We start from the raw sequence: 14687 nt of genomic DNA, 5'->3' as shown, positions 1-14687 counted from the left end.
TAAATAACCCAACAACAAGGTGTTTTATAAGTAAATGGATTACACTTCAATACAAAACAGTTAAAACTGGAGGGTAGCCTTAATTATGAATGTATATTTTGAGCCTTTTACCATTAATTGAGAAATAAAAGGTTTTCATCAAGTTAAAAGAACTCAAATTCCAAATGTGAAATAGCAAAGGCAAACCTAACACTGAGTCCTATCCAGAGCAATCAGGGAAAAGGGCCCACCGCCCACCCGCCCTCTGATCACCCATGCCCCTAACTGCTCCTAGCCAGTTCTTGCCTCCCAGCCCAGCCCAGCCCAGCCCAGCCCAGCTCTTCCAGCTCTGCAATGATGCCCCTTGTTCCCTGTGCATTCTCCGTCTCTAATGTCTACCCTGTCCTTGCAATGGGCACATCCCCTCCCCTTCAGACTCATCAGCCTGCTCTGAGCACGTTGTGTTTCCTCTAACCTCAACTTCAATACTCTCCACCCTCCTTTTCCTTCCCCAGCACTCACAGGTATATAGGTAATGCTTTATGGTCACTTTGACATTATTTTATTTGGTATTTCAATATTCTTTAGTACCATCATTCTCTCCCTACCCCTGATGGCCTCAAGTGTCACTTTATTTCTCTTACTAGTGAGGGCATTAAAAAGAAATGAGGGGCTTGAAAATAAATAAATAAATAAATAAATAAATAAATAAATATATATTCTTTCAAAATCAAGGTACTTACTCTTAGAAACTGTGCAGCCATTATGAAATCTTTCAAAAATGATTAATGATATGGGAACACTTATGATATTAAGGATCATATCATTTATATTTACGTAATGTTTAATAGGCATTTTCAAAGGGAGGACTGATTTAGTACTACAACTGACTGAGGGAGACACTGACTTTAAATATATATGCCTATACAGATATGAATTGACATAAACCCTGTACATACATATTCATAGAGAAAACACACTAGATGAAAATGCATCAAAATGTTAGTAATGATCATTTTGTGGTGGTAAGATTGCAAGTATTTTATTTTCTACTTTCAACCCTGATCTTCCAAATTCTCAATATATAGTACTCTGTACTGCTATAACCAGAAGCAGATTTAAGCATAACCTATCCTAGTCTCCTAGTTCCTGGGGAGGAAGGGGCTGCGTGCAGTCAGTGCTCTTATTCTGACTGCAGTGCGCAGGCCTCTGAAGCCCCACCAGCGTGACCGGGAGGTGGGCACAGGCCACCACCGGCGCGACCGGGAGGTGGGCACAGGCCACCACCGGCGCGACCGGGACGTGGGCACAGGCCACCACCGGCGCGACCGGGACGTGGGCACAGGTCACCACCGGCGCGACCGGGACGTGGGCACAGGCCACCACCGGCGTGACCGGGACGTGGGCACAGGCCACCACCGGCGTGACCGGGACGTGGGCACAGGCCACCACCGGCGGGACCGGGACGTGGGCACAGGCCACCACCGGCGTGACCAGGACGTGGGCACAAGTGCTTCTCTCTCTCACAAACTGGGCTGAAGTTTTCGGTCAGTAACTCTGCTTCACTATAAGGAGAAAAACCCCACCCCAGGCTTTTCACCAAGATCAGAAACAAGTGAAGGGTGTGCTCTCTCCCCACTATTATTCAGTATCATATTCAAGGCATTATCCAATGCCATTAGATGAGAGAAAGCAGGAGGAGCAATACAATAAGAAGTAGAACTATCTCTATTTGTAGATGATATAATTGCATAACTGGAAAACCCTAGAGAATTAATTAGAAAATTTATTCAAAATATAAAATAATTCCAGTAATGTAGCAGGGTATAAAATTAAGTCAACAGTCTCCATCCACACAAATAATAACAAGTGAGAAGATGTCATGTTATAGGAAAATCTCTTTTATAATATCAACAAAGATAAAATACTAGTAAGTTTAATAAGAAACGTGTGAAACTTAATATAAGGACATGTTTAAAACTCTCCTGTAACAGACACAAAATTAGAGTTGAACCAACTGTAAAGATATCCTTGTTTTTAGACAGTCTGAATCAACATTATAAATATGCAAATCAACACAATGTAAATAAAAATATAAACAAGCATTTTTATGGAGCAAGAGTACTTAATGCTGAACTAAATATTAAAATAAACATGCAAGAATATCAAAGAAAACATTAAAAACGGAAATGATCTTAGGGGAATCTAGATATTAAAATACACTGTAAAACCTCTATAAGGAAAACAGTGTGCACAGGCTCACGACGAAAGGATCAGACTAAACCACAGATAAGAGTCAAATAAATATGTATCTTTAGCTGCACCTCAAATAGCTGGGACGGAGATAAACACCAAGTGGATGAGGCACCTACACACAGACAATGAATCCATGCGAGCTTTAGAGTCTAGAGGAAAACACGGCGATCCCTCTCTAACCTGGATGCAGAGAAAGGCTTCCTAACTGTGACTCAGAAGCCAGTCCCAATAAAAGAAAAGATTAATAGGTATAACTGTATAAATATAGATATTTAAACTTAAATGCAATAAAGTTAAAAGACAATCGAAACTGGGGGTGAGGGAAGGTAGCTGCAATATACAACACAGATAAGGAACTAATATAAAGGATACTTAAAAACTGAGGAGAGCACAACAGAAAAATGAGCAAAAGGCATGAACAAACAACTGACAAAATAAGATATACAATGCCATTAAGCTTATGAAAATATGTTCGACTTCATTCAGAATAAAAATAAATGCTACTTGGAACTACACTGAAATACAATTTCTCACAAAAAGTAGAAAGTAAACTGCACTCTGTTGGAAAGACTGAGGGAAAGCGGGTGCTCTCTGCCATTGCGGACTGGATGCAAACCGACACAGGCCTATGGAAGGAAATGTGGCAATGACAGAGCTGCATGTACCTTCGGCCTTTGATCTTGCAACCCCACTTCTAGGAATTCACCCTGAAGCTATGCCTCCAACAATTCGAAAATATACAGGAGTGGGAATATTTACTGCAGCATTATCTGTTACTGTAAACTATCAGAAGCCACTTACAGAGGAGACTGGCTGAATAAGTTATGAGATGGCCGTGCAATGGAGTACTACGTAGCTGTAACAAAGAATGAAGACCTTATGAACTGTCAAGTCATTTCCAGAATGCAGTCTTGTGAAAAAGGCAAAGTGCAAATACATACTACTAATATGCTATTCTTTTGTGTGCAAAAAGGGGAAATAGGTATTATATTTTATATATATGCACATACACACATACACATCTCTATGCATGCTCATGGCAAAATTTTGGAAAGGATAAATCTGGGAATAAGAAGGAAAGCAGGAACGGGGTGGAGAGGGGGGTAACACTTCTTTGGTGTGTAATTCTGATTTCTGAGCCAGTGAATATTTCATGAACTTGAATTATATGTATCAGAAAGAATGGGGGCAGGGAGCTAAAAAGGAACACAAATACAAACAGAAACCCCACTGCAAGGGGGCAGGAGGAGGAGGAGAACTAGCCCAAGGAAACCTGAACAAAGGCTTTGGCCTCTGCACCCTCGGGCTAAGCTGAAAAAACTGTACACAAATGCCAAATGAACTCCTTAGCAGGCTTCTTCTTCACAGACATGTGGTCTAGTCTTTCTGAAACCACTTCCTGTATATTCTAGGACTGACAAATAAGCAAACATATTATAGAAAATAAGAGTCAGGTTTCTTGTGGTCAAAGAAGGGAGTTATTAATATTAGAAGGGGAAAGGACAGAATAAACCCTGTGGGGTTGAAATAAATTTGGAAGTAATCAATATAAAGGCACTGTTTTTTACTGTTGTTAGGTTGGTAGGTAGAGGTGTGTGTTTATGTAATTAACATGTATGTGTGTGTGTGACGTGTGTATATATGACACAGAGACATACATATGTCCATGCACGTAAGTGCACACGCCGACATAAGCACCCCCCTCTTAGCCCTGTCCACTGAGAGGGCCGAGCATGACTCCCCGGCAGCCATGAGCACATCTAAGAAAACTGCCAGAGGAGTCGGAGCATCGCCCTGTGTCAGAAAAGGAAGGAAGAGCTCAGAGAAGACGGGACAAGGCAAAAGGAGAGAGGGGCCGGATTGAAGGGGCTCCCAATGGTCAAAGCTGGGATACTGCGAGCAAAGTAAATGATAATAAAGAATTATGGCCCACGGAGTCAAGTAAAACGCCACAAGTCTGCACGGCTATAAATAAGCAAGTGGGTAAAAAGATTAAAGCTCTTCCTTATAGTTGAAACCCAACTAATAAATTTAGGAGTGATGAAATCACTAAATCACCACTTAGCAGCCATTACCACATTTATTTCAAAGTATCTTTCTACAAGACACTTTTTAATTACACAATGAAAAACAAATTCTTTGTACCATTTTTGCATTATTCCTGTAAAACTGAAATTATGTCCAAAAAAAAAAAAAAGGTTAACAGAAACTGTTCATTTTATGGACTTTTTAATTTCCTTTAGATCCCAATAACGTCAGCTAGGAAAGCTGTTGTTTTAGAACCTTTGCGTCCTCTCATCTGACTGACGAAGGACGGTCGGCCCCCCGGCCTGGCAGCAGTCCCTGGGCAGGGGCACCGTGAGCTCCTCTGGGGCTGTGCCAGCCAAGTGAGATGTTTCTATGACCAGCACCCCCGGTCCCACTGCCCCACCCTGATTTAGTGGGTGCCTACCTGCCGGTGCCTTTTATGGAATCATTATTTAAGCACCTTTGCTCTAACTTTAATTTGGTAAGTGTACCAAGAACTCACTCTCTCTGGCTTATTTTGTTATCTCCTCCTTACCTACCCTTACCACACTCTTTATACGACTATATAAAATCATGTCATACCCATAATTTCCAACTGTGCAAACTCATCGTGCTCTGAGTAGCAAATGATGACGACATTGAATGTTTACTGAACATTTTTTATTGCCAGACTCCGTATTTCCTTGTACTCTCACTGTACACTGGTAAGAGGCTTCCTTATCTTCTTACTTGGTAAAAGGTTTTGCTCACAGAACTTCATTAACACAATGCCAAGTGCAGCACTGCAGAAGGATAAAAAGCACGAGGCTGATACTTTTATTATCGAGGGTCGGGTAAGTTTTCTTAGGCTGTGCAGACAGTAACTCCAAAAGCCTGCCTTTAAACCCTGGAATTTATTAATATGGTATTTGAGTTCCTTCTCCTAGAACGTTTAAAGAAAAATGAATGTTTACGTTATCAGTGAGTATTCTCGTCCTTGCCCTGTGACTGTTACGTAGGTTGGAAAACGCCCTTAGTCTTCTTCAGCAAGATGACTACTGACCCTTAAAAGGATGCTGTCTCGCCAAAGTGTGTGTTCAGTCCTAGTAAACTGCCTACATCTACAATGCAGACAACTCACTGTGTTTTCAATTCAGTTTTTTAAAAGTTATGCAATTCAACTTCACCGAACAAAAATCAGAAACAAAAACAGGTCAACACAGCTCACTGCATTTCGACATGTGAGTGACATCCCGGTTCTCTAGGGCTTTGGCCTGACGGTGGACTTCTCGCCTCAAGTGCCCAGCCTCCCACACACAGAGAGGGAGGAAGGGGAGCCCCACAGAGCGAAACTCCTCCTCAGAGGATAGGCCAGTAGTATTGCTACTCACTTTCTCTTACTGTAGGAGTTTTTACCCCTCTAAAAAGAACTTCGTGGTTATGCATGAAAGTTAGTCCATCTTTACACCCATTACACCTTTTCCAGGAAATTAAATTCATGAAATATCAAAAGGTATTAGGCAATGGTCTTCAAAGTTCTAAATAAATCACACCACAGTTTCCAAATTCCAATTACTTTTTATTTTCCCAATATTTTTAAAGCATTTTTTAGTACTTCAAAAAAATATATTCCCCAATTCAAAAAAAAAAAATCACAATCTACTTACAAGTTTTTGTATTTCACATAGAATTCCTCAACTTCTACCTCCTCTCCAGATTCCTTCTGCAACAAAAGAAAATTTCAGGCACATACTTAAAACCATCTACTGGAATATTCCAAAAGGAAAGGGTTACTCCCATCCGCACATGAAATGGGAATGACAGAGGCAGCACAGGCCGTCCTGGTAGCAACGAGCACGTTGTGAGCTGGTGGGCGGCCGGGGGTTGTAGCCTGACACACACATTTAGGCCCTTGCATGTTGCTCGACGTGCTAAGGCTCCTAAGACATGAATCATTTTAACTCCTCCCTAACCACATGCAGCTTCATTCACAACAACCTGACCCCAAATCTGGCTTCCTGCCAAACCCACAGTGTTAAGTAGACGCCAAGTGTACCATTTTCTCAGGCAGCAGCCAATTAGCAACTGCTCTCCTGAATGCCATATGTATTATTCTTGGCTGCCTCATGGCAACTTTACATTGTGGGTTTTGTAATGTTTTAAAATATTTAAAAGACATTTATTCCTCCATATAGTTAATAACTCTAAACAAGAAACCGTATAAAACTAAACCTTGTGCGTATGCTGTAATTTCAGTGCATCAGTATTCACAGTTTTAGTTTTACTCACTGGTACAATTAAAATCTCTCAGACAAGATGTCTCACATGCATCGCGGCCAAATAAAATTAACACTCCAAATACTACACTGAGGTAAGGTTAGCATTGTGATGCACGCCAGCCAATCAAGACTTCCCTGGTCACTTTATCAGTACCATCTCCCCAGATCCTACCGACCACAGTGGATGCAGAAGATACCACTCGTATGACATGTTCAGCATGCCTTTCAAGACATTTTTTCCTTTTGGTTTTAGGCTATTGAACAAGTCATAATGTGTAATTTTCTTCTGGAACATTTGATCAGATAAATCGGGGATACAGATATAAACACTACTTACAGATGTTTAGGAATTGGTTGTACACTCTTACAAGAGCACCCAAACCTGCCTTGAGGGTCACACTGAGCTAAGCTGTCTCAGAAATACTGCAAAAAAAAGTGAAGGCAAGTAGGAACATGAGAGAGGCTACAGTCTCCCTCGATTCCTAATCTTCAAACTATTGCCAAGATTGTGAACTTAAACTTTTCTTCAAAACCCTCACATGTACCAGTTAAACCCAAATTTGAAACAGTTCTTCCACCTGCCTAAAGGTCACCAAGAAGACAGTATTCATGAAGGTGGTCCAAACCCATTAATATCGGGTTCTGCCATAATGGATTTAAAAACGGTCACAACCATAAAACAGCTCCTTAAACCAAAGTACTCAGAACACCGTCGATGTTTCAGACTTTTAGTTGTCCAAAATGAAATGTTTGCCGCGTGTCTTCAAAAGCCAGCAACATAAACCTGGAGTTAATTTAGAGATAAATGTAGCCAATTCTAGTGACAATGCATCTAGGACCCATCTTTCTTTTTTCTAGCAGTGATTTCAAGGTTATGTTATCTTTGCACCGAACTGGAGATTCTAGTAGAAAGGCAAAGATAAGATAGCAGATAACCAGAGAAAATCAAAAACCAAGGTGAGCCTATACCTTCTGATGCTTCTCATAGCACACCATGAAACTGAAACCTAGAATGGAATTCAAATGTTTGATCTACTGCCCTAGCTGGCTTGGCTTAGTGGTTGGAGCATTGGCCAATGGACTGAAGGGTCATAAGTTTGATTCCGGTCAAGGGCCCGGACCTCGGTTGTAGGCTCAATCCTGTGCCTGTGTGCAGGAGGCAACCAATCGATGTGTCTCTCACTTCAATGTTTCCCCTTTCCCCAATCTTTCCAGCTGTCCCTGACTCTGGTTAATACCCATTTTCTCATCATGATCAGCTTTTCCTCTGGGAACCTGCTGTGGAGATGCCGAACATGAGGTCTAGAGCTGTCTCAGAGGAAGCGATTAGGTTCTGAGGCCCCATTCAGAGGCACCTGGAGCTGGTGTGGCATTATCCCAGGGCCCACTGCTTTCGGATGTCCCAAATTATAAGCCTGTGCTCTCACTGACCACACACTGAATCACCTCCTTGCCCCTAGAACTATAAATAGAACTGTTTTGTAACATTTATTTCACATAAATATTATCATGCTGATTGCTTCTACATTACTAATAGCAAAACAATTAACCAAAGTGAAAATTCATAAGCCCTCAGGAGCACTGTTTTAATTATTCTAAATGGTGGTCAGTTTGACCAGCCTCTGGTGATAGTTGAAAACAGCTCCAACCCCTACCACCCCCAATGCCTTAATTTTCAGAAGTCATTTCATAGCAGGCATATAGAATAAAAAACTGAGTCAAGACACTATTTCTGCACACACACAAATTTCACTCAACTTTATTCCTTGGATGGCTACCATTAAATTTGACAGGCCTCTAAAGTAATTTTATGTGTTCAACAGAATAATTTGAGAAATGTGTATATGTTTTTCATTAGACTCCAAAACGAATCTATTGAAATTCCTATTATTCATATGATAATTAAGTTCCAAACATATTAAGCCATTCTTGCCTCACTGTTCACATGAACTTTGATCAGGCAACGAAGCGACTCCTCCATCACCTGGAATCTACACCAACCATCCGGCAAATGATGACCCTGTAGAGCCTGAAAGAATGAATGGCCTTTTCCTAAGCATTTTCTTAGTAAATTAGGCAGTCACTCTGCAGAAACAAAGCTTCACTTGAGTATAAAAAAAGAACAAAATTCTCTGAATGCACAAAAGAATGAGAATGCACCTCAAAGTATCAATACGGCAAAGGTACGAACCTTTCCTACCTCTGGGCCAACCCACCACATACTCTATGAGAGATGCCATATCGTAGGCTCACTTAAGGAGAAAAGGACTTAGGAACAAATGGGATGAAGACTTTGGCCTTCCTTATATTCTATTTTTTTGTTCCTGAGTTTAGCTAGTGAGGATTAAAACAAACACCTTGGGATTTAAAATAAGCTCTTCAAAAGATATATGGTGTAGAGAAAGATAAAGAATGTTAAGGAATACAGTCAGAGTTAACTTTTAAAACAATTCAGGCCTTCTGATACAAAAAGGATTTGAGTTTTCCTCAAAGCAGAAAGGGCTACATAATGACTAAAAGTGGAAAACAAAAGAATTAACCTTTATGCCATCCAAAAGTCCATTCTTAAATCTACCTCAAAATTCAAGTACACGGATCAACTCTATCCCTTGCACTGGGTCTCACCCATATTCATTTGGGTTTAGAAAAACATTAAGTGCCTCTTCAGCTGCCCTTACTTGAAAGGAGATGCTGTTAAACAGGGGACCTCTGTGACTCTCCATCGTAACAGATCATTCTTTAGGCTACAGTGGTGACATCAACTAACTCTGAAAACCATCAACTGCATCCCCACTATGTGTCAGCACCGTGCAGGGTCAGCTCTGAGAGCTCATAGCCAGTTTCTATAGTGCTACCAGGGGGAGATAAAGGCACCTACCTTCTCAGAGTTACTTCTTCAATTATTCATGGTAATAGGAAACAGACCAGCAGGCACAGCTAGCATCCACGGGAAAATCTCAAATTTCCTTTTGTTTCTATGTGCCATACTTCCCTCCAATGTAGTAAAACTGATAACTAACATAGCTATTTCGAGAACATTAGCAGTTTAAAAAGTTAGTACCTGCTAATGTGGACAACCTTCCGATTGTTTTTTTTGTTGTCCTTTATGAAATACTGGTAATCTACAAGCACTTCGATGAGCTCCACAACTCCTCTTACTTCAATCATACCTCAAGGCCTATCTCCCCCTCCAGAGAAATGTTTCCATTAATATTCTCCATGGAGATCCTAAAACGCTCTAACTCAACAAACACTCCACCCTCATATAGATTATAGTAATTTTAAATTCCTTGATAAGATAAACCTGGTCATCTGTAAATGGTAATACCTATTTCTAAAATGTGGGTACCTATCTGTTTAAAGTAAAAATTAAAAAATAAAGCCCTCAAGTGGGCAAAATAGAAGGAAAAAAGCAATGTCCTACATAATGCATAGTCTAAGTAGCTCTGGATAATAGAGCTAATTATCATTTCAACCCCCAAACCTGCTGAGTATGCCTGCTGAAGCACTTTTAAATGAATGAAAATTAATATATCCCGTCCAAACCACAAGCTATTTACTCAAACAAGTCACTTCAATTCAGTGAAGGGGATTATTCTTTAAAGCATGTCAAGTATTTAAATTTTACCATATATCCACAATGCACAAATTAACAGTTCTAGTGTCATTAGTAGGACCAAAAAAACACAACCTTTCTAATGAGTTAAACAGTACTCATTTCTGCTTGAACAGGTGGGAAATTTGGTTGAGATTTAATTCATCAGAGAGGAAATCCTCATGTTCAGAGTCGCCAGACAGCCACTCCATACACCCCTCCATACCCTCGACACTCAATTCCAATTTGAATAATAGAAAAAGCAAACAGTATTGCCATGAGGTAGAGAAGTTTACTTCTGGTGCCATACCATTTTCAGTCTACCGGGGGTGGGGAAACTTTCTTCTGCCAAGGGTCATTTGGATATTTATAACATCATTCCTGGGCCATACAGAATCATCAACTTAAAAATGAGCCTACTATATGTGGTCAAACACTTAATTAACTCACTCTAATGCCTTGGCAGGGCCAGACGGAGTGATTTCTCAGGCCTCATATGGCCAGCAGGCCAGATGTTCCCCACCCCTGATCGAGATAGTATTGAATAGTAAAGGTTTCCTATTTGATAAGCCTGGGATCTCACTTTAAGTCCCATAATCCTCCCTTTACCTAGCTCTCTAGATGTGAAGTTACACTTTTATATATTTTACTTCAAAAATACACTCAACTTATTTTACATTTCAAAACAATGAGGTTGTTTCTAACCCACCTTGAAAGCAAATAAAAAGAAAGACCTGTGTATTTGACAATGACTCAAGCTGAAAGACTGACACCTATATCTAAAGAAAACCACTTTCTAGAGGCACCAAAAATTGTATGCTGGAATATGTAAACGCACCTGGGTGCCTATGCCATTCTTCAAACTACAGAAAGCATTTTCTCAAACTGGGCAAGAAGTGAGATAGTTGGGATGAAATCAGGAATCTCAATAGTAAAAGAAAACAGTGTTACTGAAATTCTTTGTCACCACGTACGTGTCCCTCAGTGACAAAGTCATCAGACTAATGACAGGTACTTAGAGCTCACCTTTGCAGATCAGCATGAATTTTTTAATAATTTTAAAGAATAAGTGAGATCTTCAAAAATTACACTGAAAATAGCTCTGTATTTCACCTTTGCACTGAGAAAAAGATATTAATACTTTAATTGTATGAGAAAATCCCTAAAATGATAAACTTCCATGGGGATGGGGAGGTAGGGAAGGGCAAGGAACCTTCTTCTTAAGGGAAATGAGAGATCAATTCATATTTACTATTTTTATGAATAATATTTATGAAAAAGGCAGCCTTTAACCCTGAAAGTCCTATACATTTGTTTGAGACTTTTGAGTTTCTTGCCTACTCTAAATGGTGTAATAGAGCACTGGTTGGTTTGATATATCTTAATTTGGGGCTGAATATCCCAAAGATTTATATTGGGCTATATACATCAGATGCATTAGCATTGTCACCAGAAGTTTTATTTCCCAATAGTAAAATCTCTAAAGAAAATTATAAAGCAAAAAATAATTTAAGGGTCACACATACACCATCGTTTTTGATCACTGCAAACGGTGCTCACCTGTTTTTTCACGGAACGACTACTCATGATTTTTTCTACCAATGGACCTTCTGCATCAACAGATTCCTAAAAAAGAAAGGAGAATGAATCCATCCAGATGGAAAACATTTCATGATAAGCTGTAAAAGCAAGAAACCATTCCCTTTTAGCATCTACCTCTATGCCCTTTAAATTCCTACCCTTTAAAACACTGGAAACAAAGTCGCAGTAGGGAAAAATATGATTGAAAAGAACAAAAATCTCACTCTGCACAAAGGCAAAAGGAAGATCCGTGTGTATTGCTTCGTGATTATATAGTTTAATTACGTGGTCTAGCACGGATCCCTGAAGCCAGAGAGCATTCAGAAACTCCAGCTGCCAGAAGAAAACCATCTCTGCATGGGAGCCGTCAAAAACACAACTTTCTTCATCTAAACCCACGGGGTAAATAAACTCATCATTCTGTGACTATTGTAGGCGGCTTTTATCCATGGAGGTCACATGAAACATTACATAACAATCTAACATAGCACAGATTACCAAATAAAATACAAAACTCCATTTAATATGTTTTACAACGGGTTGCCAGTGGTTAACTAAAGAACAATAATGGTAAGAAAAGGGCATTATTATATAATCTATATATTTTTTAAAAGATCTTTACCATAATCAATCCTAAGTTACTACCCATATTTTATACCAACTATTTTATATGTCATTTACATTGCACAGAGAATAAAGTATGCCCTGCTGGGTACCACAAGGCAGTAATTTCATAAAGGGGCCCCTACGGTGCCTAACAGCAGGAGACAAGCTTGAGTGGTTTATTAAAGTCCCAGAAGCTACAGCATTGAATTTTCAGAAGTAAATTCAGCTTCCATGCATCCTAGTTCCGACTCTTCCTCAACACAGGCCATTCATTCTCCAAAATTGTGTCAAATCACACATCACAGGCTTGTATAAAAACACATTTGGCGAACAAGGCGTTTTAAAAGATGCTGCTAAACAGCTCGTGTCCCATAGCACGGTAACCAACATCAGATGAATGCTCTCCAGCTTCAACTCCATTGCTTTGCTAAACTTTTCAGGTTCCGGCTACAACATTCCCAGTCCATCGCGCCAACTGCAGCGAGAACCACACAAATCTGGACGCTAACCTGCTGCTCTGACTGCGAGGTGTTCGAGGGGGAGTCTCTCCCAGCAGCATCTGCATCATCTGCCTCCTCATCAGAAATCTTGAACTCCAAGTCTTCAGTGTAGCGCTTCCTCTTCACCTGCCTGCTGGACCGTCTCTTCTAAAACACAAACCCAACGAAGGGAGTTTAAAATCCATCACTGATGCGCGTTACAACTTCTCAGGATGGTGAGGTGGGTATTTTAAAAAATTAATCTTAAAGAAAAAATAGCTTTAACCCTGTAAATCGCCTAAGAGACCATAGTGGCAATGATTATCATGGAAATAGAGGGTGGGGGTTAGGGGATCTGAAGTCAGCCACCTGAGTCAGCTATGGCTCTGCCACTCCCCCAGCTACCTGACCTTCAACTAGGAAATGGAGATACCAACAAATCTTATTCCCCATTCAGCCAGTGTACCACTCAAAAGTGAAGGCAATTTTGAGGCTGGTGATGGATACATACGGGTTCATTATACTTTTCTCTCAACTTTTGTACATTTACAATTTTACCCATAATAAAAAGTTCATAAAAGTGAAGGCACTGGAAGATAATCTACATTATTTTCCTACTGTAAGATTATAGATAAACACTAGTATACTCTTATCCAAGGAACCAATAATATTTAAGAGGACCTTTAAATAGAAGGCTTGCATCTTAATCTTGGTCCTAAAAGAAACAGTATGAAACCTTTGAAGAGATAAAGGACTGAACATCAGAATCTATAATAAATGACTATGAAAAGTAATTTTATTTAAAAAAGATATTTTTACCACACTAATTAAAATGTAAGAGATTGGTAATAGCTAGTATTAGTAGGATTGTTAGCAAAATGGGTCCTCTCTCACCACAGTGGTCAAAATGTCTTTGCAGGACAGTGTGGTCGTATCTGTGCACATTTAAAATATGCCCACCCTCTGGCCCAGCAACTGCACTTCTGGTAAGCTACATAACATATCTTAAGAATATCTGCAAGAGAAATTGTGAAATAAAAAGAAAATCAAGTCTCATAATCAGTAGCATATAATTCTATTTAAGATAACAAAAAACCATGTGTGTGTATTTGTATGTGTGGATCTTCAATACCAGGGTGGGCAAAAGTAGGTTTAAATTATCAGCCATCATTCCCTAAATATATAAACCATAAGCAAGGACACAAAATAACAAGAAGACAAATACTATAATAAATAAATAATACAAGAATAAGCTGTTTTTGTATGCTCACAAAACTATAAACCTACTTCTGCCCACTCCTATAGGTAAACGCCTCAAAGACACTGTATGTCTTGTTTACTTCATGACTCAATAAATATTTGCTAAAAAATGAATGTATAATATGCATGTTTGCAATAACAAAAAATGTGAAAAGACACATAGCAAATTGTTAATTACTATTAATTCTGGGGAGGGAAGTACATGGCAGAAGGAAAATGGTTTTGCACATTTTGTTCAGAATAATTGTTTAACCTTTCTGATAAAATAATTACTTTTGTCAGTTAATTAAAAATGGGGAGAAAATAACCTTTTCATCAATGTATTGGGATAAAATCAAAGACAACGCTAAAATGACATTTTAAACCTCTGATAAATGCAAGATTACAATGAGTTTGCAAAGCACATAGAAGAAATAAAAATATTAAGAGAGATCACTCAAACATTTTTCTAAAAATTATGAAATAAAACCTTTTAAAGAGCCTTGTGGATTTTAAAGTTGGACAGATAGGCCGAGGCAAATTACCCACTATGTGGGCCCAAAGGGGTCAGACACAGTGCCTTATGGCTCATGTCAGGACCAACAAACCCAGCCTCTTGCTCAAAGAGGACTGATTTTAATTAAGATCCTGCTCTCTCTGCTCTCA

At 39.5% G+C, this 14687-nt stretch overlaps 1 protein-coding gene across 1 annotated transcript in view; it reads right to left on the bottom strand.

The window, feature by feature from the left end:
• The window catches only part of CHD7 (chromodomain helicase DNA binding protein 7), a 181205-nt gene that overhangs the window by 46660 nt on the left and 119858 nt on the right, over nt 1-14687 (bottom strand). Inside the window, exons 5-7 of the mRNA XM_081111504.1 lie at nt 12813-12950; nt 11677-11742; nt 5910-5965 (exon numbers count right to left, since the gene is read on the bottom strand). Coding sequence (XP_080967630.1) covers nt 5910-5965; nt 11677-11742; nt 12813-12950 — 260 coding nt within the window. The remainder of the gene's footprint in view (nt 1-5909; nt 5966-11676; nt 11743-12812; nt 12951-14687) is intronic.

This window comes from Myotis nattereri, assembly GCF_964212035.1.
Source record: "Myotis nattereri genome assembly, chromosome: 17".
Lineage (NCBI taxonomy): Eukaryota > Metazoa > Chordata > Mammalia > Chiroptera > Vespertilionidae > Myotis > Myotis nattereri.
The sequence above is the reverse complement of the archived record's forward strand: the minus strand, read 5'-3'. Positions and strand labels throughout refer to the sequence as shown.